The 22,893-nt window shown below is 44.2% G+C and overlaps 1 protein-coding gene across 2 annotated transcripts in view; it reads left to right on the top strand.

The window, feature by feature from the left end:
- The first annotated feature begins 446 nt into the window (after positions 1 to 446).
- Positions 447 to 22,893, top strand: part of RAB6A (RAB6A, member RAS oncogene family) — a 97,821-nt gene continuing 75,374 nt past the window's right edge. Inside the window, exon 1 of one of the 2 annotated variants that reach the window (XM_008020111.3) lies at positions 447 to 1,009. In XM_008020111.3, coding sequence (XP_008018302.1) covers positions 940 to 1,009 — 70 coding nt within the window. In that variant the 5' untranslated portion in view covers positions 447 to 939. The remainder of the gene's footprint in view (positions 1,010 to 22,893) is intronic. The other variant, XM_008020110.3, reaches the window with a different exon arrangement.

Raw genomic sequence — 22,893 nt, 5'->3', positions numbered from 1 at the left:
ATTTTAAGGCTATAGGACCACCCACACTTTTTGGGGTATCATATCTCACCTTTGTCCCGGCCCCGCCTCCGCCCCACCCTTCTCCCCTCCCCTTCCTTCCCCTCCTCTCCCGTAAGACTGAGAAGCGCCACACTTCGTATGGCCGCCACAGTGGTCCGCTTTCCACTGCTCTAGGGTTGCGCGCGCTCTCACGCTGCCACCTCACTCGCGTGTCTGCTCGCCCTCGGCCCCTTCCGATTGGCTCATTACGTAAGTGACGTAAGGGCTCCAGCCTCCCCCTAACTTATCCCTGGCTTGCCCCGCCTCCTCCTGGCTGCTTCTGGCGCGAGTGGAAACCTAACCTGCCCCGTCGCCGCCGTGCGGGAGGAGCCAGTAGAGCTGTCCAAACCAGGAAGGCGATGGCTATGGCGGTGGCGCGCACGCACGCACGCACGCACGCACGCCAGCGGCCGGCGGGGCCGCAGGCTCGCGCCCGGGCTCGCCCCGCGCCGCGCCAGAGGCTCGCGCACTCAGCAGGTTGGGCTGCGGCGGCGGCGGCAGCTGTGGAAGCTGAGGCGCTGCGCGTGAGAGGTCCCAGATACGTCTGCGGTTCCGGCTCCGCCACCCTCCGCCTCTCTCCCCCAGGTGTCGGAGTTGAGTGCGGAAGGAGGGAACTGCCCTAGCCTAGGGAAGAGCACACTCCTGGCTCCTGCCGACACCGCCCTCCCCTTCCCAGCCGCGGGCCTCGCTCGGTGCTAGGCTACTCTGCCGGGAGGCGGCGGCGGCTGCCAGTCTGTGGAGAGTCCTGCTGCCCTCCAGCCGGGCTCCTCCACCGGGCCTTGTAGGGGCCGAGAGAGCTCGGCGCCCGCCCTTCCGCTCGCCTTTTTCGTCAGCCGCCTGGAGCAGCATCGGTCCGGGAGGTCTCTGGGCTGAGGCGGCGGCAGCTCCTCTAGTTCCACCATGTCCGCGGGCGGAGACTTCGGGAATCCGCTGAGGAAATTCAAGCTGGTGTTCCTGGGGGAGCAAAGCGGTGAGTGCGTGGCTCCCCCACTCCTGGCAGCTGGCCGCAGCGTCCCCGCACCGCCCCCGGTGCGGCCCTTCCGTCCGCGGAGGCTCCCAGCCCGCCTAGCGTCCGCCCTCGTTGCCACCGCAGCCCTTCTCGATGTGCCCCCCGGTGCCACTGGCTCTCCGCCTGGATCTGTCGGCCGAGATTTTATCCTGTTCTCCGGGTTCTTCAATCCTTGACTCGCCGTCTCCGTTCCCCGCAGTCCGGCCGTCTCCGGTCGATCTGCCCTCCCTCCTCAGCCCTCACCCCGCCCAGCCTCTTGTCCATCCCTTTCTTCCTCCGGTCTCCGTCGTTTCCCCTACCCCAGTACCCTTTCTTGAGCCCCACCCTTATTCCTTGCTCTTTTCCCAGTTCCTCAGCTCTGTGAGGCCCACTCAGGGAAGCCCCACTCCTGAGAACGGGCCCTCTTCAACCTTGGCCAAGGAGGGTGGGATCTGGGCGTTGTTTTCCCCAGAGGCTTGGCCCTGAGAAGTGCTGATGTCGTCGAAGGTGGGAAGGGGTGGTCGTAGAAAAAATTATTAAATGGTTTTCACCTGGGTGGGAAATTAGTCGGGCCATAGAGGAAACATCTGAATTGGAGACGACTTGAGCATGGGGTGGTTGGGGGTGAAAGGGGTAGCGTCGGCAGTGGAGATTTTTGCCCGTTAGGTTAGATGGGGCTGTGGCTTGTCGGAAAACCTCATTTTGTTCTGTTGACTTCCATCACTGACAATTCTTTTGGCAGTGTTGATGATTTTTCAATCTCTGCCAGATGCTATGTCATGATCATTTTACTTGGAATATTTCTCGTCTCACCTACCCTTTTTCTCTTTTCAACATGAAGCAGCGTTTGAGTCTCATGGTGGTACAAACGGGAATTACTGGGGAAATGTTAATTATTCATTTCTTGAGTATTTTCGAATGATATATTGAGGATTCATGTGAGAGAAGGCTTGGAATAACAAACATCTTTGTTTTGTCGAATTTCCTTTGGAAAATGGAGTAGAGTAGGAATAAACTCATCTAGTTATCTAAATTAGATTTAAATACCATTTGGACTAAATAATTCTTTTATGCTTCATATTCTGTACTATCTGATGAGTGAAATTGTTATGTCATTTACCTGGTCAGGTTCTGCTGTCACTGTACTTCTGTATTAGATACAAGATCCTAATTTTGTGATGGTCGTTTCTACGATTACTTCTTGTAGTAATTTCAGTTTTATGCTGTATTATACAAACTTGACACTCGACAATTCAGGGACGATTACCCTCCTTTGTTTTTCTCACACTTTGCATGACCGTCTTTAAAATTCAGACGTTGAGAGACTAGTTCTGAGTCATCAAACATTGAGTACCTACTGGGTGTTTTAGGTGAGGTTATAGAAAACATTAATTATTTGTTTTGACTAGAAGTCATATAAGTGATATAAACTCATAGCTTTTCTTACTACTTTGAACTATTTATACTAATTTGTATGCCATTACAGAGGTTAATACCCTTGCAAAATTGCCTCCCGTTAGAACTGGGAAATCATTTTTCTCCTTTCATATGTAGATTATCTTCCCCTCCTCCCTTTTGGGGGTAAAAATACGATCTCCTTGCTTTTTGCTTACATATTTTCCTGAGGTAAGTATAAACTTGTGTCTTTAGGTGAGTAACTTGGTAGAACCTATGGAGTTGATCCTGGTCCAGCTTTTATATGTCCGTTTCAGGATAGTTCCCAAACATAAAATAAAGCTTATTGATCATTATTGGTAAAAAGGATCCAAAGTGCTTATTGTGCATTCTAAGGATATTGCCTTTCTTATGTTGTGATGCACAGCTATTTAGTTTGCATGAAAAAATTCATTCATCTCCCTGTCTAAAAATATTTTAGCATGAATGGAGTGCTTAACTTCTTAAGTATCTTCAGGTTTCCTTTGAATTTCTTGAGTATTTGTATATGTTCTAATTCATAATGGAGAGTTTTATGGCTTCTAATTTCGTACCTTGTTTAAGCCTCTACTACCCTCCCCCCTCCATTACTGAAGCCTGGTTAGATTTTTTTTTTAATAGACTTCATTTTTTAGAACAGTTTTAGACTTACAGAAAAATCGAAAAGATAGTGCAGAGTTCCCATATATCCACACATCTAGTTTCCCCTGTTATTAACATCTTGTATTAGTGTGGCACATTTGTTACAATTAATGAACTAATATTGATATGTTGTTATTAACTCAAGTCCATAGTTTATTTAGATTTTTAGTTTTAACCTAATGTCCTTATTCTGTTTCAGCATTCAATTCAGGATGTCAAGTTAATTATCTTTTGAAGTTACTATATTGCCAAGTAATGCCATTCAGTAGCTTTGACAATGAAAGATTGATCTCTGTTTTCATGGTCAGTGTCTATAGTTTTCTTATGCATTAGTAGAGGTCTGTAGACTCCATGTCGTTTTGATGTAACTCTTCTTGAATTATTTATTTTTAGGTCTGTTAGAATTCCACAATTCAGCTTTCAAAGACTATAATCTGTGGCAAGTCTTGTTTTTTCCTTAATAGCATTTACCACCTTTATAATTATCTTATTTTTTGTGTGTTTGTTTTTATTTCCCACAGAAGAGTGCAACTCCCATGAAGATAAAAACTGTTACCTTTTTTGTTCAGTGTATCCTCATTGCCTAGCATAGAGCCAGGCTCATAGTAGCTGCTCAGACATGTTGGGTGAATGAATGGTGGCTGAATCTAATAGTAATGAAAGCTAGTAGCCTATATTACACTCTTTGACATGGTGAAGTTCACATTTTTTCCGTATGCAATTGATAGTTTAACAATAACACTTAAAACTTACATCATTTGATTGTATACAGGAATCTATCCGATACTTAAGTGGGTAGAGAAACCAATCATTTAAAGGCCCAACCATTTCATTCAAAAAATAGAACTGACCTGAATTTTGTACTTTTTTGTTTTTGAGTTGAGCAGAATTAGTCTTCCTTTGTTAAAGTTGTTGTTAAATTATTAATATAACACATGAAAAGTATTCAAATTATACTAATGATGTGCTTATGGAACTGATCTGACATTAGGTTTTATTTGGCTTGTCAAAAATTTAAGATACTAGGGTGGGTGCGGTGGTTCATGCCTGTAATCCCAGCACTTTGGGAGGCTGAGCTGGGTGAATCATCTGAGGTCAGCAGTTCAAGACCAGCCTGGCCAACATGGTGGAGGCCCACCCCCCTACCCCCCAGCCCGGTCTCTACAAAAATACAAAAATTAGCCAGGCATGATGGTGGGTGCCTATAATCCCAGTTACTCAGGAGGCTGAGGCAGGAGAATTGCTTGAACCCAGGAGGCGGAGGGTGCAGCGAGCCGAGATCATGCCATTGCACTCCAGCCTGGGCGACAGAGTGAGACTCTGCCTCAAGGAAAAGAAATATATATATATATGTATGTGTGTATATTTAAGATACTATGCTCTATGATGAAAATGAATTACGTCAGTACATGAAGCAGATTGAGTTAATGACATCAATCTTAACCTTGGATAAATTCTTATAGTTTAATAAGGGAATGTTTGGCCGGGCGTGGGGGCTCACACCTGTAATCCCAGCACTTTAGGAGGCCCAGATCCGTGGATCACCTGAGGTCAGGAGTTCAAGACCAGCCTGGCCAACATGGCAAAATCCCATCTCTACTAAAAATACAAAAATTAGCTGGGTGTGGTGGCGTGTGCCTGTAATCCCAGCTACTCAGGAGGCTGAGACAGAAGAATCACTTGAACACCCAGGAGGTGGAGGTTGCAGTGAACTGAGATCGCCCCACTGCACTCCACCCTGGGCCTCAGAGTGAGACTTCATCTCTGAATGAATGAATGAATGAATGAATGAATGAATGAATGTTGAAATACCCAATTGGAAGTTTCCTTGAGGAGTCTGTTTTGTTACTACCTCTGGCTATTGTCTTGAGATGCGGAGGCACTTTTGGTAATGTCACTGAGTGGTTTACAGTAGAAGATTTTACTATGTATATATGTTACCAATTATAAATTAGGAGAGGTAGTGGCAGAGAGAAGCGCACACTCAGCCTACTACTGCTTTTTTCATTTTATATTGCCTTTTCTTTTTTACATCAATGCTGATTGATTTGCAATATGTTAGATAAGGAAAAATGTCTTACTGTCAGAGACTAGCAGTACTGACCAGGTTGTTGTTGTTTTTCTTTTGAGACAGGGTCTAACTCTGTCACTCAGACTGGAGTGCAGTAGTGCGATCTCAGCTCACTGCACCCTCTATCTCCCAGGCTCAAGTGATCCTCCCACCTCAGCCTCCCAAGTAGCTGAGACAGCAGGCATGCACCACCACGCCTGGCTAATTTTTGTATTTTTTTGTAAAGATGGGATTTTACCATGTTGCCCAGGCTGGTCTCAAACTTTTGAGCTGGTTGTCTGGCCTCAGCCTCCCAAAGTGCTGGGATTACAGGTGTGAGCCACCATGCCTGGCCAGTATTGAACATTTTATATTGGCTGGATCAGTGGTTTTTAAACTTTTTTTTCCCCAAAACCTTTCTGCTCTTACAAATTTTTGAGGAACCTAAAGACCTCTGTTAATGTGGTTGTTATTGTTCTTCCTCCTCTTACTCCTCTTCTTCTTTCTCCTCTTTGTCCTTCTCCTCCTTGTCCTTCTCCTCTTGTTCTTTTTCTTCTTCCTCCTCTTCCTCCTCTTCCTCCCGCCTTCCTTCCCCCTTCCTCCCCCTTCCCCCTTCTCCCTTCCTTCCTCCTTTCCACTTCCCCCTTCCTTCCCCCTTCTGCCTTCCTTCCCCCTTTCTTCTTCCCCTTTCCTTCCCCCTTCCCCCTTCTCCTTGGATGCAGTGACTGTTCACAGGGGCTATCATGGCCAACTGCAGCCTTGTCTCAAGCTCTCCTGCCTCAGCCTCCCTAGTAGCTGGGACTATAGGCACATGCCACTGTGCCTTACTTTTGTTTATGTATTTTATATCAACATTTACTGTACTGAGAAAAAATTAAAAAATATTTAATATGTTAAAAAATAATAGGGCCAAGCGTGGCGGCTCATGCTTGTAATCCTAGCATTTTGGGAGGCCGAGGCAAGCAGATCACTTGAGGCCAGAAGTTTGAGACCAGCCTGGCCAACATGGTGAAACCCCGTCTCTACTAAAAATACAAAGAAATTAGCCTGGCATGGTGGCGGACGGTCCCAGTGGTAGTCCCAGCTACTCAGGAGGCTAAGGCAGGAGAATCGCTTGAACCCGGGAGGCGGAGGTTGCAGTAAGCCAGGATCACGCCATTGCACTCCAGCCTGGGCAACAAGAGCAAAACTCCATCTCAAAAAATAGTAATAATAAACCCATTGCATGTTAACACCTTTTTTTTTTTTTTTTTTTTTTTTGACAGCCTCCCTCAGTTGCCCAGGATGGAGTGAGTGCCTCCCGGGTTCCAGTGATTTTCATGCCTCAGCCTCCTGAGTAGCTGGGACCACAGGCACACGCCACCATGCCTGGCTAATTTTTCGTCTTTTTAGTAGAGACAGAGTTTTGCTATATTGGCCAGGCTGGTCTCAAACTCCTGGCCTCAAGTGACCTGCTTGCCTTGGTTTCCCAAAGTGCTGGGATTACAGGCATGAGCCACCGTGCCTAGCCTTCATGTTAACATCATTTCTGAAATGAAAAAGAATTATTTTCCAAACAGAGATTTAGTGAGAGTGACATTGTTTTACATATTTGCAAATCTCTTTAATGTCTGACTTGATAGAGGACAATTGGATTTGCATAGCTGCTTATGCATTCAATCCTGTAATATTATACATCATATAGGCCCTGGGGAACTCCACAATACATTTCAAGAGAGTAAGAGTGGCCGGGCGTGGTGGCTCGAGCCTGTAATCCCAGCACTTTGGGAGGCCGAGACGGGGGGATCACGAGGTCAGGAGATCGAGACCATCCTGGCTAACACAGTGAAACCCCGTCTCTACTAAAAAATACAAAAAACTAGCCGGGCGAGGTGGCGGGCGCCTGTAGTCCCAGCTACTCGGGAGGCTGAGGCAGGAGAATGGCGTAAACCCGGGAGGCGGAGCTTGCAGTGAGCTGAGATCCAGCCACTGCACCCCAGCCTGGGCGACAGAGCGAGACTCCGTCTCAACAACAACAACAACAAAAAAGAGTAAGAGTGAAAAATTCAAATAACATCTTAATATTATAAAAATGGTTTTGACATCCAGGAGTTTGTGGACCTCCCCAAGGGTCTTGGGAGATCCCAAAGGGTCAGTGGACCACTTTTTGTAAACTGCTGGGTTAGGTAATACTAAGCCAATTGTATTTCATGTTACAGTGTTGCCAGTTTTTCATGTCTTGTTCTGAGGCCTTAAAACTAAATGGTAGAGTTAATGATTTAGAACATTAAAGGACTGGTAGAGATGGAGAGTAAGAGTCTAGATTGCATGTTTCAGCAGTGGCTACTGACCTTTGGCAGATTACTCAACATCTCTTTATGCTCCATTTTTCCTTATGTATAACATAAAGATAATAGACCTACCATAGAGTTATTGTGACATTTAAATTAGTCAAATAATGCAAAACATTGAGAAGAGTGCTGGCCACATGAGAAGGGCTCAGAAAGTGTTTTAATTTAACAAATGTTTATTGAAAATTGCTACAGTGTCAGGTGGTTTGGTAGTGCCTACTTTTAAGGAATTTATATTTTATCAGGGAAGAAATATACAATACCTAATACAATATAGTATGATGAGTGCAGTTGCTCTTAAAAGTAGAGCTAAGGCTGGGTGTGGTGGCTCACACCTGTAATCCCGGCACTTTGGGAGGCCTAGGTGGGCAGATCACTTGAGGTCTGGAGTTGGAGACCAGCCTGGCCAACATGGTGAAACCCTGGCTCTACTAAAATACAAAAAATTAGCTGGGCATGATGGTGGACGTCTGTAATCCCATCTACTCAGGAGGCTGAGGCAGGAGAGTCACTTGAACCCAGGAAGCGGAGGTTGCAGTGAGTGGCCATGTTGGCCAGGTTGGTCTTGAACTCCTTGCTCTCTCACCCAGGCTGCAGTACAGGGGTGTCATTATAGCTCACTGCAGCCGCGAGCTCCTGGGCTCAAGTGATCCTCCCACCTCAGCCCCTGGAGCTGTTGGTATTAGAGGCATGCGCCATTGTGCTCAGCTGATTTAAAAAATTTTTTTAGCAAACAAGGTCTTGCTGTGTTGCCAGGCTGCTTTCCAACTCCCGGGCTCAAGTGATTCTCCCGCCTCAAGCTCCTGACTCTGGAATTACAGGCTTGCACCACCTCACCTGGCTTGGACTTTTTATTAGACTTCCTGATTTTATTTCATCTGGTCTCCTCCATTTCCTTATGCTTCTGTTTTAATTCTCATAAGATTTTTCTCAACTTTCTTCCATTCTATTATTTTTTTTTTCTGCTGTCATTTTAATTTCTTTTTTTTTTTTTCTTTTCTTTTTTTTTTTTGAGGTGGAGTCTTACTCTGTCACCCAGGCTTGAGTGCAGTGGTGCAATCTCAGCTCACTGCAACCTCTGCCTTCCAGGCTCAAGTGATCCCTCCCATGTCAGCCTCCGGAGTAGCTGGGACCACAAGCATGCGCCACCAAGCCCGGCTGTTTTTTGTATTTTTGGTAGAGATGTTGTTTCACCATGTTGCCCAGACTTGTCTTGAATTCCTGAGCTCACATGATCTGCCTGGCCTTGGCCTCCCAGAGTGCTAGGATTACAGGCATGAGCCACTGTGCCAGCCCTTATCATTTTAATTTCAAAGAGCGTTTTTGTTCGTTTTCTGAATGTTCCTTTTCTGTAGCATCTGTTTTTTGGTTTTTTTTGAGACAGAATCTCGCCCTGTCACCCAGGCTGGAGTGCCGTGGCGCAATCTTGGCTTATTGCAACCTCCACCTCCCGGGTTCAAACGATTCTCATACCTCGATCTCCTGAGTAGCTGAGATTACAGGCATCCGCCACCATGCCTGGCTAATTTTTGTATTTTTAGTAGAGACGTGATTTCACTTTGTTGGACAGACCGGTTGTGAACTCCTGACCTTCAGTGATCTGCCCACCTTGGCCTCCCAAAGTGCTGGGATTACAGGAGTCACCACACCCAGCCTTTTGTAACATCTTTTTAAATCCCCATTTTTACCTTTTCTTGTCATTTTAAAGATATTAATAAGCTATATGACTTTTCTTCCTGCATATTTAGTTTTTGTAAATTGTTTTTCATCTCTGCTTGTTTTAGTTTCTCTATTTCCTGTTTGACGTGGTCCTCAAAAAACTAGTGTTTCTTGGCTATTTGCTTCTATTTAAGAGTTGAGAAGTAATTTTTTTTTTTTTTTTTTTTAAGCTCTTGTGTGGGTTTGTGGGGCCTTTTCTGCAGAATGATCTTGCTGAGTTCCTTTTTGGGAGTCTCTAATGTTAGGTCTTTAAGTCTTTTTGCTGGTCAGATTCCCTGAAGAAGAATTACTCAGTGGAATATTAGCCTTAAAAAGGAAGGAAATCTTGGCCTGGTAAAGACGAGTGTTAGATATAAGCGATACAAAGGTAGAAGCCAGACTATGAAAGCCTTTAACTTAGAGAAGAGAGTTTGGATTTCATCACAAAAGTGAAGTCTGCTGGGATGTTCTGGCAAGGTTTAGTCAATCTCACAATGGACAGGATAACAAAGAGGCTTATTTAGTACTTATTAATTTTAAAAATCATAAAATATTTGTCCTTTTGTGACTGCCTTATTTCATTTAGCATAACGTCCTCAAGGTTCATCCACGTTGTAGCATATGTCAGATTTCCTTCCTTTTTTTTTTTTATTGGGACAGAGTTGCACTCTGTCGCCCAGGCTGGAGTATAGTGGCATGATGCCAGCTCACTGCAACCTCCGCCTCCCAGGTTCAAGGTTCAAGCAATTCTCGTGCCTCAGTCTCCAGGGTAGCTGGGATTACAGGCATGTGCCACCACGCCCAGGTAATTTTTGTATTTTTTTTTAATTTTTATTTATTTATTTATTTTTTTTGAGACGGAGTCTTGCTCTGTCGCCCAGGCTGGAGTGCAGTGGCCGGATCTCAGCTCACTGCAAGCTCCGCCTCCCGGGTTCCCGCCATTCTCCTGCCTCAGCCTCCCCAGTAGCTGGGACTACAGGCGCCCGCCACCTCGCCCGGCTAGTTTTTTGTATTTTTAGTAGAGACGGGGTTTCACCGTGTTAGCCAGGATGGTCTTGATCTTCTGACCTCGTGATCCGCCCGTCTCGGCCTCCCAAAGTGCTGGGATTACAGGCTTGAGCCACCGCGCCCGGCCAATTTTTGTATTTTTAGTAGAGGCGGGGTTTCTCCATGTTGGCCAAGCTGGTCTCAAACTCCTGGCCTCAAATGATCCTCACACCTTGGCTTCCCAAACTGTTGGGATTACAGGCGTGAGCCCCCGCACCAGGCCAAGATTTCCTTCCTTTTTAAGGCTAATATTCCATTGTATGCATGTGTCACATTTTGTTTGTTCATTCATCTGTGGATGGATACTTGTTTGCCTCTACCTTTTGGCTACTACGAATAATGCTACTATGAATATGGGGGTAAAATAAGTTGGTTTTAATTTTATAAAATGTACTTTTTTTTTTTTTTGAGATAGGGTCTTGCTCTGTCTCTCAGGCTAGAGTGAGGTGACACAATCAAGACTCACAGCAGCCTCAATAAGGCAGACTTTTAAAAAAAAATTTTTTTAAATTCTTGTTTAAAAATGTTGTAATTAGAGATAAGATCTCGCTATGTTGCCCAGGCTGGCCTTTAACTCCTGACCTCAAGTGATTCTCCTGTCTCAGCCTCCCGAGTAGGTGGGACTACAGGCATATGCCACCACACCCTGCCGGTTTGTTTTTTCCTTATAGTCAGGGTCTTGCTCTGTTGCCCAGGCTGGAATGTAGTGGTGTGATCATAGCTCACTGCATCCACAAGCTCCTGGGCTTAAGCAGTCTTCCTGGCTTAGCCTCCCAAGTAGCTAGGACTATAGGCACATACCACCACACCTGGCTAATTTTTAAGTTTTTTCATAGAGACAGAGCTTGCTTTGTTGACCAGGATGGTCTCAAACTCCTGGCCTCGAGTGATCCTCTGGCCTCAGCCTCCCAAAAGGCTGAGATTACAGTCATGAGCCACTGAGCCCAGCCTAGTTTGGTTTCTTAAATTGTCATTAAGTTGTGTGCTGTACAGAACATGTCTCTGCCTTTTATTTTTCAGTAGTTTTGGGGGAACAGGTGGTGGGTGTTTGGTTGCATGGAAGAGTTCTTTAGTAGTGATTTATGAGATTTTTGTGCACCCGTCACCCGAGCAGTGTACACTGTACCCAGTGTGTATATAGTATTTTATCCCTCCCCCACTTCCCCCTGAGTCCCCAAAGTCCATTATATCAGTGTTTTGCTTTTGTGTTCTCATAGCTTAGCTCCCTCTTACATAAGTGAGAACATATGATGTTTGGTTTTCCATTCCTGAGTTACTTCACTTAGAATAGTGGTCTCCAACTCCATCCAGGTTGCTGTGAATGCCATTACTTCGTTTCTTTTTATGGCTGAGTAGTATTCCATGGTAGATGTATACCGCATTTCTTTTTTTCTTTTTTTGAGATAGAGTCTTGTTCTGTTGTCCAGGCTGGAGTGCAGTGTCATGATTTCAGCTCACTGCAAGCTCTGCCTCCTGGGTTCAAGAGATTCTCGTGCCTCAGCCTCCCGAGTAGCTGGGATTACAGGCGTGTGCCACCATGCCTGGTTAATTTTTTTATTTTTAGTAGAGATGGGGTGTCATCATATTGGCGAGGCTGGTCTCGAACTCCTCACCTCAATTGGATCTGCCCACCTTGGCCTTCCAAGGTGCTGGAATTGCAGGCGTGAGCCACAGTGCCCGACCTAATCCATAATTTTTTAAAGTTAGTTTTGGTAGAATTTTGGGGGGATGAAGGAGGATTCAGAAATAGACAACAGTTATAAATGGCATATTTGAAAAGTGAACTTGTGATTTAACTAAATACTATGTTTTGGGGTCCTTAAAATATTTTTTGACTCTTCATTACAGAAAAATTTGAATGTGTAAAAAAATATAGCCGGGCGCGGTGGCTCACGCCTGTAATCCCAGCACTTTGGGAGGCCGAGGCAGGAGAATCACAAGGTCAGGAGATCGAGACCACTGTGAAACCCCGTCTCTACTAAAAATACAAAAAATTAGTTGGGCGCGGTTGTGGGCGCCTGTAGTCCCAGCTACTCGGGAAGCTGAGCCAGGAGAATGGCGGGAACCCGGGAGGCGGAGCTGCAGTGAGCTGAGATCGCGCCACTGCACTCCAGCCTGGGCGACAGAGTGAGACTCCGTCTCAAAAAAAAAAAAAAATTACAGAGACTCGCATCAGGAACCCCTGTTAGCTGTTACACAGCTTTAATAATTATTAACTCATATCTTAGTGTTTTTTTTTTTTCATCTATGTAGCACTCCCAACCTCTGTACCAAAGTGGGTTATTTTATATATTTATTTATTTTTTAGAGACAGGGTCTCACTCTGTCACCTAGGCTGGATTGCAGTGGTGCAGTCATAGCTTACTGTAACCTTGAACTCTTGGGAAAAGTGGGGTTTTTGTTTTTGTTTTTGTTTTTGTTTTTTTAGATGGAGTCTCGCTCTGTCGCCCAGGCTAGAGTGCAGTGGCGCGATCTCAGCTCACTGCAAGCTCTGCCTCCCGGGTTCACGCCATTCTCCTGCCTCAGCCTCCCGAGTAGCTGGGACTACAGGTGCCCGCCACCTCGCCCGGCTAATTTTTTGTATTTTTTAGTAGAGATGGGGTTTCACCATGTTAGCCAGGATGGTCTCGATCTCCTGACCTCCTGATCCCCCCGTCTCGGCCACCCAAAGTGCTGGGATTACAGGCTTGAGCCACCGCGCCCGGCCTAAAAGTGGGTTATTTTAAAGCAAACTCCACACGTCATATTGTAACTATTTTGCTATGGCTGCTCAAAGAGGAAGACCTCCTTACTGAAATATTCTTGACATTTTTGTATATAATTGCTCATAGAGGCCTTTATTTTTGGGATACTGTTCGTTCCTTTACATATTTTTGAGCTTAGTATTTCAGGATCTCTCTATTAGAGAATTAAAATATCCATGAGTTCATAATAATATGAAGAAGTGACAGCTCTTCCTTTAAAATAATTCCAATTAACAAATACAGACAGAATGAGGTAAATTTAAAAATCACCATTAGAATACCACGTTAGTAATTGCTGCAGGTAAGATCCCTTTGATGAATTTTAAAATTGGTGGGCAAAAGTTTGAGAACAGAATGCATCGTCTCAAAGTGTCTTCCCCAATGTAGTTGTTATTTACAAAGGGAAAAACATTAACTTTAGGGTGAAGAAACACTGTAGACACCACCAGTAACCACGTGATTAAGGTTGACATCTTTAGGAATAAGATAATGAGCCATTATGTATCCTCTGTTATAATGCACTGAGAAAGGCACATTAATTCTGTGGTAGTTTTGCCAAGAATGCATGACCTCTGTCTAATCTTGAGAAAACATCAGACAAATCCAAATTGAGGAACATTACGTGAAACAAGTGACCAGTATTATTCGAAAGTGTCCATGTCACAAAAACAAGGGAAAATAGCGAAAATCTCACAAATCAGAGGAGACCAAGGAGACATGACAACTAAATGCAATGTGGGATCCTAGATGACATCTTGGAACAGAAAAAGGGCATTAATAGAAAAATGGGTGAAATTCTAAGTCAGTTACGTAGTTTAGTTAATAACATGATATCACCGTTAATTTCTTAGTTTTGATAATTGTGCCGTGTTTATGTAAGATTTTATCTTAGAGGCTGGCCGGGCGTGGTGTCTCACGGCTGTAATTCCCAGCACCTTGGGAGGCCAAGGTGGACCAATCACGAGGTCCGGAGTTTGAGACCAGCCTGGCCAACATGGTGAAACCCAGTCTCTACTAAAAATGCAAAAATTAACCGAGCATGGTTGGGCACCTGGAATACTAGCTATTTGGGAGGCCGAGGCAGGAGAATTGCTTGAAGCCAGGAGGTGGAGATTGCAGTGAGCCAAAATCACACCACTGCACTCCAGCCTGGGCAACAGAGCAAGACTCCATCTTAGAGGAAGCCAGGTAAAAGGTATACTGAAATTCTCTGTACTATTTTTATAACTTTTGTATAAGACAAAAAAAATTTCTTTTTTTTGAAATGGAGTCTCTCTCTGTCCCCCGGCTGGAGTGCAGTGGCGCGATACCGGCTTACTGCAAGCTTTGCCTCCCGGCTTCACGCCATTCTCCTGCCTCGGCCTCCCGAGTAGCTGGGAGTACAGGCGCCTGCTACCACGCCCAACTAATTTTTCTTTTGTATTTTTAGCAGAGACGGGGTTTCACCATGTTAGCCAGATGGTCCCAATCTCCTGACCTTGTGATCCACCCACCTCGGCCTCCCAAAGTGCTGGGATTACAGGCGTGAGCCACAGCGCCCGGCCTTTTTTTTTTTTTTTTTTTTTTTTAAGACAGAGTCTTGCTTTGTCACTCAGTCTGGAGTACAGTGGCGCGATCTTAGCTCATTGCAACCTCTGCCTCCCGCATTCAAGCTGTTCTCCTGCCTCAGCCTCTCGAGTAGCTGGGATTACACGTGCCCACCACCACACCGGACTAAATTTTTTTTTGGATTTTTAGTAGAGACGGGATTTCACCATGCTGCCCAGGCTGGTCTCGAACTCCTGAGTGATCTGCCTGCCTTGGCCTCCCAAAGGGATTACAGGCGTGAGTCACTGCCTTACAGTGCTTTCTTATCTTGTTCACTCTCTTGTATGTGTGCCTGCTTGTTTTCTTTGGTGGATTGTAAGCTCCTTTCAGGTCAGGGCTTTACTTGTATTTGTTTTTGCATTCTTATCCCCCACCCTCCTTATTTCCTAGCATTTAATAGTTTTGGAGTGAAGTGAGAAATAAATAGCCATTCGAACATTAATATATTTGTTTACTTTTTTTTTCTTTTCTTTCTTTCTTTTTTTTTTTTGAAACGGATTTTCACTCCTGTTGCCCAGGCTGGAGTCAATGGGGCGATCTCGGTTCACTGCAACCTCCACCTCCCGGGTTCAAGTGATTCTTCTGCATCAGCCTCCCAAGTAGCTGGGATTATAGGCATGTGCTACCACGTCCGGCTAATTTTGTATTTTTAGTAGACACAGGGTTTCTTCATGTTGCTCAGGCTGGTCTCGAACTCCTGATATCTGGTGATCCACCTGCCTTGGCCTCCCAATATGCTGGGATTACAGGCATGAGCCACCACGCCCGGCCTGTTTTTCTTTGATAAGAGTAATCAGTAGTCTGTCTTTACCATTATGTATCTTTCTTGTCTGCAACTTTTATGTAAACAGGTTTTTTTGTCTAGGTGTGGTGGCTCACGCCTGTAATCCCAGCACTTTGGGAAGCATAGGTGAGATGATCACTTGAATCCAGAAGTTTGAGACAAGGCTGGGCAGCCATAGCCAGACCCTGTTTCTGTTTTGTTTTGTTATTATTTATTTATTTATTTTTGAGACAGAGTCTCACTCGGTTGCCAAGGCTAGAGTGCAGTGGCACAGTCTCGGCTTACTGCAGCCTCTCCCTCGTGGGTTCAAGCAGTTCTCCTGCCTCAGCCTCCCAAGTGGCTGGGATTACAGGCACCTGCCACCATGCCCAGCTAATTTTTGTATTTTTAGTAGAGACAGGGTTCCACTGTATTGACCAGGCTGGTCTCGAACCTCTGACCTCAAGTAATCCTCCTGCCTCGGCCTCCCAACGTGCTGAAATTACAGGCGTGAGCCACCATGCCCAGCCTATTTTATTTTTTTCTTCTTTAATTTTGTTTTTCTTTTTAAATCATATTCCCTTCTTGTCTAAAAGAAATAAAAAAAACAAAATGAAAATTTTTAAGATTTCATTTTCTAGATCAGTTTTAGGTTCACAGCAAAATGGAGAGGAACTTACTGATATTTCCTGTGTGTCTCCTGCTTCCACACATGCATTAATCTCCCCCGTAATCAACATCCCCTGCTAGAATGATACATTAGTTAATGAACTGACATTCACACATCATTAATCACCCAAAATTCATTGTTTGCATTAGAATTTGTTCTTGGTGTTGTATATTCTGTGGGTTTGGACAAATAATGACATGTATCTACCATTATAGTATTATATGGACTATTTTCACTTCTCTAAACATCCTGTTCTCTGCCTACTTCTCCCCACTCCCAACCTCTAGCAACCCCTGATGTTTTACTTTTACTGTCTCCTCAGTTTTGTCTTTTCCAGAATATTATGTAGCTGGATCATGTATGCATTCCTTTTCAGATAGGATATTTTCATTTAATAGTTCACATTAGGTTCTGGCATGTCTTTTTTTGATTTGATACTGTATTTCTTTTTTGTGCTAAATAATATTCAATTGTGTGGCTGTACCACAGTTTGTTTATCCATTCGCCTACTGAAGGACATTTTGATTGCTTTCAGGTTTTGCCAGTTACGAATAAAAAGCAGCTGTAAACATCCATGTGCATCCTTTTTTTTTTTTTCTTGTGCAGATTTTTGTGTGGACACAAGTTTTCAGCTTTTTTGGGTACATACCAAGGAGCATGGTCACTGGATCATATGGTAATAGTATATTTTGGGCCAGGAACGGTGGCTCATGCATGTAATCCCAGCACTTTGGGAGGCCGAGGTGGGTGGATCACCTTAGGTCAGGAGTTCAAGACCAGCCTTGCCAACGTAGTGAAACCCCGTCTCTACTAAAAATAGAAAAAATTAGCCAGGCATGGTGGTGTGCATCTGTAATCCCAGCTACTTGGGAGGCTGAGGCGGGAGAATCGCTTGAACCCGGGAGTCGAAGGTTGCAGTGAGCCAAGATCGTGTCATTGCACTCCAGCTTGGGCAACAAGAGCGAGACTCCATCTCAAAAAAAATTTTAAAAAAGTATATTTTGTTTTGTAAGGTAAATATTTTTTGTTTTTACTTTGGATGTCTCTATTTCATCATACTGGAAACATACTGTAGATCTGATAAATATTATTGTGGAGAAATCACTTTTATTAAAAACAACGTTTGAGCTATAGATGTGAAATTGAAATTACTTGTTTTAATAAATTTTCTATACAACCAAATTCATTCTCTGAAGTTTTAAATATGATTGTATAGGTGTAGTTTAGGGGGTTTTTTTGTTGTTTTTTTTTAAGACAGTCTCACTCTGTCGCCCAGGCTGGAGTGCAGTGGCGCGATCTTGGCTCACTGCAACCTCCGCCTCCCAGGTTCAAGTGATTCTCCTGTCTCAGTCCCCCAAGTAGCTGGATTACAGGCGCGTGCCATCATGCCTGGCCAATTTTGTATTTTTAGTAGAGACGGAGTTTCACCATGTTGGCCAGGTTAGTCTCAAACTCCTGACCTCAGGTGATCCTCCTGCCTTGGCCTCCCAAAGTACTGGGATTACAGGCGTGAGCTGCCACTCCTGGCCAGCTAGTGTTTTTTTTTTTTTTAAATTCAGGAGAAACAAAAAATCTTGATTCAGTTTAGGTCTCTTAGAGAAAAGCTACTAGATTTTTAAACTTTAGTGTTATTGATTAGGTAAGCGACATTGAGGTAGCATTAGTTTGGTTTGATTCTGTTTTCTTCTAGAATTGCATCACCTAGGTGAGACGCCCTTGGATATGATATTGCAGTGAGTTTTGCTTGCCGCTGAGCTTTTCTGTTGTGATCCCTAGGTACTTTTCTCAACTGTTTTTGTTACCAGGATGGAACAATGACTACAGGTAGTGTTTTTTGCTTGGCTTTTGTTGCTACAATCATAGCATATGATTTAAGCTACCATTATCATAGCGGACTAATTTTTTATAGTTTTTTTGTGGGACAAATTTAAAAATATAAATATCTACTTGGTCTAGTTCAATACTATCTGGCCAATGTTATTGACCAAGAATTATGAAGCAGGTCAGAATTGATCATAGTTATAGATTGTAGACTAATTGAGGCTTCTCTTTTTTTTTTTTTTTGAGACAGAGTCTTGCTCTGGTGCCCAGGCTGGTCTGCAGTGGCACGGTCTCTGCTCACTGCAACGATCTGCCTCCCAGGTTCAAGCGATTCTCCTACCACAGCCTCCCGAGTAGCTGGGACTACAGGCGCATGCACTAAGCCCAGCTAATTTTTTGTCTTTTTAGTAGAGACAGGGTTTCACCATGTTATCCAGGGTGGTGGTCTCCATCTCTTGACTTCGTGATCCGCCCACCTTGGCCTCCCAAAGTGCTGGAATTACAGGCATGAGCCACCGCGCCAGCCTGAGACTTCTCTTTTTTATGCAAATACCAGTCTTAGATTCTGTGAATCCTAGGTATCCTTCAAGAATATATTATGTGAGGACTTACTTTACCACTTATAAAAATTATCTTCTAAATTAATACACCTCGGTTTTCTTGAGGCCCCAATAATTAGATAACTTTTAATAATCAACCTTAGAGGTGGCAGGATTTCTTGAGCCCAGGAACTTGATGCTACAGTGAGACATGATTGATGTTACTACACTCCAGCCGGAGACAGAACAAGACCCTGATTCAAAAAAATAAATAAATAAAAGTAAAAAATCAGGCTGAGTGCATTGGTGGCTCACGACTCTCATCCCAGCATTTGGGAGGCTGAGGTGGGAAGATCTCTTGAGCCTAGGAGTTCGGGACCAATCTGGGAAATATAGTGAGACCCCATCTCTTAAAAAATATTTTTGTCAACCTTTTTTTAGTTTACTTTTTAGTTATCTTTGGTGTTCCAATATTTTATTTTTTTTTTAATATATATATATATATTTTTTTTGGCGAAGTCTCACTCTGTCTCCCAAGCCAGAGCGCCGTGATGTGATCTTGGCTCCCTGCAGCCTCCACCTCCCAGGTTCAAGTGATTCTCATGCCTAAGCCTCCTGAGTACTAGAATTACAGGCATGCACCACCACAGCTGGCTAATTTTTGTATTTTTAGTAGAGACAGTATTTCGCCATGATGGACAGGCTGATCTTGAACTCCTGACCTCAAGTGATCTGCCCACCTTGGCCTCCCAAAGTGCTGGGATTACAGACATGAGCCCCAGCCCCAATATTATATATATACACGTGTATATACACGTATATAGATACATATACACATATATATAGATATATATACACATACATATATGTGTGTGTGTGTGTGTGTGTGTGTATATATATTTTTTGAGACAAGAGTCTCACTCTGTTGCCCAAGCTGGAGTGCAGTGGTTCAGTCTTGGCTCACTGCAACCTCTGACTCCCAGGCTCAAGCAATCCTCCGGCTTAGCCTCTCAAGTAACTGGGACTACAGGTGTGTGCCACCACGCCAGCTAATTTTTGTATTTTTAATAGAGACGGAGTTTTGCCATGTTGCCCAGGCTGGCCTCAAACTCCTGAGCTCAAGTGATCTGTCTGCCTCGGCTTACCAAAGTGCCACCGCACCTGGCCTCAATATTGGATATTTATTTTATTTTTTACTTTGAGACAGGATCTTACCCTCTTGCCTAGGCTGGAGTGCAGTGGCACTATCGTAATTTGCAGTAGCTGCAAATTCTTGGGCTTGACTCTTCCTGCCTCACCCTCCCAAGTAGCTGGGGCTACAGGTCTACTCCACCATGCTTGGCTAAATTTCTTTTTAAATGTTTTTGCAGATGGAGTTTTGCTGTGTTGCCCGGCTAGCCTTGGACTCCTTGCCTCAAGCATCCTACAGTTTCAGCTTCCCAAGTATCTGGGTTTGCAGGCAGGAGCCACTGTCTCTGGCTATTTTAGCCATTTTTAAGTGTGTAGTTCAGTGGCATTAAGAACATTCACATTGTAGTACTGGCTAGTCATGGTGGCCCATGATTGTAATTTTAGTACTTTGGGAGGCCATGGTGGGAGGATTGCTTGAGCTCAGGAGTTCAAAACCAGCCTGGGCAACATAGTGAGACCTTGTCTCTATTATAAAGTAAATAAATAAGTAAAACATAAATAAAAAATAACATTCACATTTAGTACAGCCATCACCCACATACATTTTTATAGCAACTTTATTGAGCTAAAGTTTACATATCATACAATTTACTTGTATCAAGTGTACAGTTTAGTGACTTTTAGTATATATTAATAATATGTGGTCTTTTTTTGAGATGGAGTCTCCCTCTGCTGCCCAGGCTGGAGTGCATGGTGTGATCTCAGCTCACTGCAACCTCCATCTCCTGGGTTCAAGCTGTTCTCTGCCTCAGCCTCCTGAGTAGCTGGAATTACAGGTGCCTGCCACCACGCCCAGCTAATTTTTGTATTTTTTGTTAGACAGTAGCTGGGGTTACAGGTGCCTGCCACCACGCCCAACTAATTTTTGTATTTTTTTTTTTATTGGTAGAGACAGGGTTTCACCATGTTGGCCAGGCTGGTCTTGAACTCCTGACCTCATGATCCGCCTGCCTTGGCCTCCCAAAGTGCTGGGATTACAGGCGTGAGCAGCTGCACCTGGCAATAATATGTGGTTTTTAGTGACTGGCCTCTTTCAGTTAGTGTAGTGTTTTCAAGATTCATTCATTTTGAAGCATATTATAAATACTTCATCCCGTTGTATCTATATGCCACATTTTGTTTATTAGTTGATGGTCATTTGGCTTGTTTCTGCACTTTGGTTCTTATGGGTAGTGCATGCCATATGTTATAATGATTTCATTATCATTTAGCTCAGATGATGATGATTTTTAGAAACAGGGTCTTGCTCTGTCACCCGGGCTAGAGTGTGGTGGCGTGATCATAGCTTACTGCAGCCTCAAACTCCTAGGTTCAAGCAGTCCTTCTGCTTCGGCCTGCCAGGTAGGGGACTACAGGTGCATGCCACCACACTCTAGTAATTTTTAAGTTTTTTTTGTAGAGATAGGGTCTTGCTTATTTGCCCTGGCTGATCTTGAACTCGTGTATTCACTCGATCCTTCCCAGCCTCCCAAAGTGGTGGGATTACATGCATGAGCCAACACACCAAGCCTAAATTTCCATTTTGAGTTCTTCTTGAACCTCTGGGTTAGAAGTACATTACGTTATTTTCAAACATTTCAACATTTTCTGGATATCTTTTAGTTATAAATTTCTTGTTCAGTTTTGCTGAGGGCAGAGAACACGTTCTGTATGATTTCAAACATTTAAAAATTGTTGAGACTTGCTTTGTGTCCCAGCACTTGTTTTCTTTCTTTCTTTCTTTTTTTTTTTTTTTTTTTGACACAGTGTCTCGCTGTGTCACCCAGGCTGGATTGCAGTGGCATGATCACGGTTCATTGTAGCTTTGACATCCTGGACTCAAGCAATCCTCCCACCTTAACCTCTCAAGTGTCTGGGACAATGGCATGTACCACCACACCCAGCTAGTTTTTTTTTTTTTTTTTTTTTCCTTTCTCGAGATGAAGTCTCACTGTGTTGCCAGGCTGGAATGCAGTGGCGTAATCTTGGCTCACTGCAACCTTTGCTTCCCAGGTTCAAGTGATTCTCCTGCCTCAGCCTCCCGAGTAGCTGGGCTTACAGGCATGAGCCACAATGCCTGGCTAATTTTTGCATTTTTAGTACAGACAGAATTTCACCATGCTGGCCAGGTTGGTCTCAAACTTCTGACCTCAGGTGATCCACCCACCTTGGCCTCCCAAAGTGCTGGGATTACAGGCATGAGCCTCTGTACCTGACCAACTGCCTTGTTTTCAATTAGGAAATACCTTCATCTAAAATAACTTTCACTCGTGAATTTCTTTTTTTTTTTTTTTTATGGAAATGGAGTCTTGCTCTGTTGCCCAGGCTGGAGTGCAGTGGCGCAATCTCGGCTCACTACAACCTCCGCCTCCCAGGTTCAAGCAGTTCACCTGACTCAGCCTCCCAAGTAGCTGAGATTACAGGTCTCTGCCACCACGCCCGGCTAAGTTTTGTGGTTTTTTTTGTTTTTTGTTTGTTTGTTTGTTTGTTTGTTTGTTTGTTTGAGACAGTCTCACTCTATCACCCAGGCTGGAGTGTAGTGGCCGGATCTCAGCTCACTGCAAGCTCCGCCTCCCGGGTTTATGCCATTCTCCTGCCTCAGCCTCCCAAGTAGCTGGGACTACAGGCGCCCACCACCTTGCCTGGCTAGTTATTTTGCATTTTTTAGTAGAGACAGGGTTTCACCGTGTTAGCCAGGATGGTCTCGATCTCCTGACCTAGTGATCCGCCCATCTCGGCCTCCCAAAGTGCTGGGATTACAGGCTTGAGCCACTGCGCCTGGCCTAAGTTTTGTATTTTTAGTAGACATGGGGTTTCACTATGTTGGCCAGACTGATCTCAAACTCCTGACCTCAAGTCATCTGCCCGCCTTGGCCTCCCAAAGTGCTGAGATTACAGCTGTGAACCACCGCCCATGGTCTTAAAAGGGTGAATTTCTCGTATCTGTAATCCCAGCACTTTCTACCTGTAGCATCTGCTACTCTGGAGGCTGAGGTCAGAGGATTATTTCAACCCAGGTGGTTGAGGCCATGGTGAGCCATGATTATGCCACTGCACTCTGTTTCAAAAAAATATAGTGAATTGTATGGTATGTGATTTATCTCGCTCTTTTTTTTAAGGCATTGTTGGGATTCCAGAAACTGCCACCTCAAATATTGCTCATTCTCTCAAGTAGATGTTTGAGGTTGGGATAGGTTTGATATTAGCAGCAAAATCCTGTTAGAGGACCTGTAACTTCAAGGTTATGTCCTGCATATGGCTTATTACAGATTTACTTGTCTGATTTATTCTTGAAGAATTTAGGTAATCTCATATAAGTAGAGTTACATATTTAAATTTATTTCTTTCCAAATAAGATTGGAAAAATAAAT

This window comes from Chlorocebus sabaeus, chromosome 1 (assembly GCF_047675955.1).
Source record: "Chlorocebus sabaeus isolate Y175 chromosome 1, mChlSab1.0.hap1, whole genome shotgun sequence".
Taxonomy (NCBI): Eukaryota; Metazoa; Chordata; class Mammalia; order Primates; family Cercopithecidae; genus Chlorocebus; species Chlorocebus sabaeus.
Note: the sequence above shows the minus strand (reverse complement) of the source record. Positions and strands in the feature narration are given on the sequence as shown.